The 1660-nt window shown below is 38.5% G+C and overlaps 1 protein-coding gene across 1 annotated transcript; it reads right to left on the bottom strand.

Moving 5' to 3' along the window:
* Window positions 1–293: 293 nt before the first annotated feature.
* On the bottom strand, window positions 294–1376 carry LOC145018318 (heterodimeric geranylgeranyl pyrophosphate synthase small subunit 2, chloroplastic-like). Its single transcript, XM_078976212.1, has one exon. It carries the CDS (start codon window positions 1242–1244, stop codon window positions 381–383), a length of 864 nt encoding a protein of 287 aa, XP_078832338.1. The 5' UTR covers window positions 1245–1376; the 3' UTR covers window positions 294–380.
* Between the last annotated feature and the right edge of the window lie 284 nt (window positions 1377–1660).

Below are 1660 nucleotides of genomic sequence, written 5' to 3'. Positions count from 1 at the left end.
CATACAAAAAGTTAGTAGGGACAATCCCCATTTTTTTCGAGATGGTCTTTTGCCTTGACGATGTTTTTCCACGCTCCTTGTATCGTTTTCTTTGATAATGCATGAATCGAATGGTTTTTTATATACAAACTTTATTTTGATTTTTCCCGACTTACAAACATGAGATATTATGTTTTGTATTTAAAAACATACAAAACGGACATGTAATAGAAGGGATATCCAAGCCCCTAAAGACTCAACTTAGTTAAATGCTATATTTTATGTATAAAATATTAGAACTATATAAACAACGGTTTTTAACATACAAACTCCATTTTGATTTTTCCCCACTTAGAGATATTAAACGTACATATTAACATGATATAGCCAATACATAAAATTTACGCTCTCACAAGTGTGGAAATTTGCTCAATTCTTTTGCTATCAAAATATTCCAACTCCTTTAGAGCTAAAGCTCTCCATTTCTCTGCTAATTGCCCTTTACCCCCTTCATTTCTATCCATTTCACTTAACAGTCCTTGTATTTTACCTGCAATGGATCCGTATCTTCTCAACTTTTCAATCTCATCGTGGCTCCCACCACCTAATATGGCTCCGCAGGCGGCCCCACATCCATGGAGACAGCGTCGTGTTTGACCAATCAATTGGTCAAATTCACCGTCGGAATCTTGACCGGTGACCATCCCTTGTGAACCGACGGCTCGTGTAATCTCTATGATCACTTTCAGAATATCGTCGGAGTTATCACCGGCCGGATCCATGGACCCTGCAAGTAACTCGAACCCAAACGGCAGAATCCCATCTCCGGTGAGAAGCTCGACATTGGGGCCAAATTTGTGCGAAATTTTGGGTTCTGTCTCTGAATCGGACTGGAGACTGTTTGTTAACATGAGATGATCATGGGTGTATATAGCAGCATGCATGAGGTGAATTGCCGACGCTGCTACAATTGCATCTTCATGGTTGCCACCGACAAGCTCACACGCGGCGACGCACAACGCAGATGCGGTGGTTTTGGGTGCCGCAAATGTCAAGTGGTGCATCGGCTCGAAAACGGAAATGGGCTCACGGATGGGGATGGCTTTTTTCAGGTGGGAGTCGATATCGGAATGTATGGAATCCCAGTACGATAGGTTTTGGGCAACACCGGAGATTATCGTAGGTCTAAGGTAAGCCGACGGTGTAGGCGAGGTAAATGGACGGCTTAGATTTGTTCCGGTGAGAGAAAGACGTGCGCCGGCCATTATTGAAATTTGAGTTTCAGAGAGAGCAAAAGCATGTAAAAATGGAGATCCATGGATGAGAATGAGATATAAAAATATTCAGCATCTCTGATAAGGGACGTACAAGGCTGCTAAAAGCCTAAAACGGTAGCGTTTTGAATAAGACTTACAATTTGGAAAAAGAAAAGAAAAAGTAATTCCCTACTTCCCTAACACAAATAAATAGTCACGAGGAACACGCTAGTACCAATATAATAATTTAAAAAATAATACATTAAAATTTTATTTACTTGCAAGGAACGTGGAGATTCAATTTTTTATTATTATTTAAATGATTTTTTTTATTATTAAAATAAATAATTAAAATAATAGACTATTGTGATTCAATTTTTTTTGATTATTTAAATGAAAAAAATTAAGAAATCTGCAATACAATT

Source organism: Lactuca saligna, chromosome 9 (genome assembly GCF_052625555.1).
Source record: "Lactuca saligna cultivar CGN05327 chromosome 9, ASM5262555v1, whole genome shotgun sequence".
In the NCBI taxonomy this organism is placed as follows: domain Eukaryota; kingdom Viridiplantae; phylum Streptophyta; class Magnoliopsida; order Asterales; family Asteraceae; genus Lactuca; species Lactuca saligna.
The sequence above is the reverse complement of the archived record's forward strand: the minus strand, read 5'-3'. Positions and strand labels throughout refer to the sequence as shown.

What these genes read in the sequence shown, in the direction of transcription:
- LOC145018318 (XM_078976212.1), bottom strand. Translation starts at nt 1,244, where the DNA reads ATGGCCGGCGCACGTCTTTCTCTCACCGGAACAAATCTAAGCCGTCCA.